Source organism: Etheostoma spectabile, unplaced genomic scaffold (assembly GCF_008692095.1).
Source record: "Etheostoma spectabile isolate EspeVRDwgs_2016 unplaced genomic scaffold, UIUC_Espe_1.0 scaffold403, whole genome shotgun sequence".
NCBI lineage: Eukaryota > Metazoa > Chordata > Actinopteri > Perciformes > Percidae > Etheostoma > Etheostoma spectabile.
In genome coordinates this window covers 222,449-224,054 of record NW_022605603.1, presented here as the reverse complement: position 1 = coordinate 224,054, position 1,606 = coordinate 222,449, and the positions used below count along the sequence as shown (strand labels likewise).

The 1,606-nt window shown below is 43.0% G+C and overlaps 1 protein-coding gene across 1 annotated transcript in view; it reads right to left on the bottom strand.

Moving 5' to 3' along the window:
* LOC116686615 (calcium/calmodulin-dependent protein kinase type II subunit delta) overlaps nt 1-1,606 on the bottom strand; it is a gene marked incomplete in the record, with an annotated part of 176,474 nt that overhangs the window by 10,930 nt on the left and 163,938 nt on the right. Inside the window, 1 exon segment of the mRNA XM_032511637.1 lies at nt 1,043-1,102. Coding sequence (XP_032367528.1) covers nt 1,043-1,102 — 60 coding nt within the window.

The following is a 1,606-nucleotide window of genomic DNA, read 5'->3' as shown; positions in this document are numbered from 1 at the left end:
AAAATCTCTTTGGGGATAAGTCAAAAAGTATAATATTTGCTTTCTCGTTACAACAATAACCATGTCTGTGCACTTTGTAGCTGTAGTCAGAACACGGTTAGCTTAGCTTAGCATCAAGACTGGAAGCGGGGGACACAGCTAGGCTAGTTCCGCCAAAGCTAAAGAATAGATCAAGAGCTCCAAAGTTGACTAATCAGCATGAACCCTGTTTGCTTCATCTATAACCAAAACTAGAACGTAAAAACTTATGTTTAATGGGAGTGTTGGCAGATAAACAGGTCTCGAGATACAGATTAAAAAAACATACAAAATACATCACCATCATCACCATTGGCATCTATACGTTTACCAACAGTAACTCTCAGAATGAATAACCATCATGTTAAGAAAAGAAGTCTTGAACTTGTGTGCGATGCTAACAATGAGGAAAATAAAGAAGACCTGATAAAAAAAATTTCACTTTTGGGTTCCGGGTCAATTGTGGATGTAGCAAGTACGGTGTGGCGGTTTTGTGTGCTTTGATTCAAATCTGATTGGCTCACGGGTACCGTAGTTTTTAGAGCTATTTGGGGACCAAACGGACAGAAAAAAAAAACTTGGCTCGAGATATGAAGCATTAAATAAAACCTTAATCTATTTGATTTAACAAGGGGGCTCAGATGCTCTACTTTAAAAGAAAATTGAGGTTATCATTTAAAATATTTAAAGTGGTAAAAAAAAAAAACACTCCGACCAATAGCGAACCGGCGTCGTCTCCAGTTTGGTTGAAACCTGTGACGAGAGCGCATTAGCCACAGTGGCCCCAGTGTTGCCCTTACAGCAGTCATCAACAACAAAAGGAAAATGTGGAAATGTGGCAACGCAATGAAAATGCACCTGTCACAACCACTAAAGACATTTGTGGTTCTTAAGCTTTATGGGGAAAAAAAAAACCAATCACAATAGAGTGAAAAAGACACATTACTGAAAGTATGGTGAGATAGACTGTTCAAGACAGACAGGCTTGCAGACATGCAGGCAGCAAGGCAGGGAGACAGTGTACCAGAGAAGGAGTGGGGGCGGGCTCTTTGGGGCCGGGGACCACATTGGCCTTGTTGTTGATCTGGAGCGACAGAGTGGACAGACAGGTGGACAGACGGGACAGTGTCAAGACTTGGTGCTCAAAGCAAAAATCACTCCGCAAGCGGCTGCTGTGGAGGGAAAAGGCAAAGTGGAGCGCTGTGTTCAAGGGCTGCTTTCGAGAATGTGTCAAGTGAGCGTCGGTGAGTCAGCCCCCCCACTGTGTACGTCACATATCCATGTGTCCAATAGCCGTCCAGCAGGGACACTCCAGCTTCAGCTTTCAGTCTGAACATCCATTAAGAAGCAAACACCATGGCAGGAAAACATCGCCAACTTTCATTAAAGGGTCCGAAAAAAAAAAAATTATGTTTTTCAACCTGGGCCCTATTTTCCTATGTTTTTTTGGTGTCTAAGTGACTAATGGGAACTACAATCTTTGACGTTGGTCCAGTGTAAAGCGAGATCGCTGCAGTCGGCAACAGAGAAACAAGCTACAATGTACGTTAACCCTCTGATCCCGAGACACTCGCCCACGAGTAAAAAA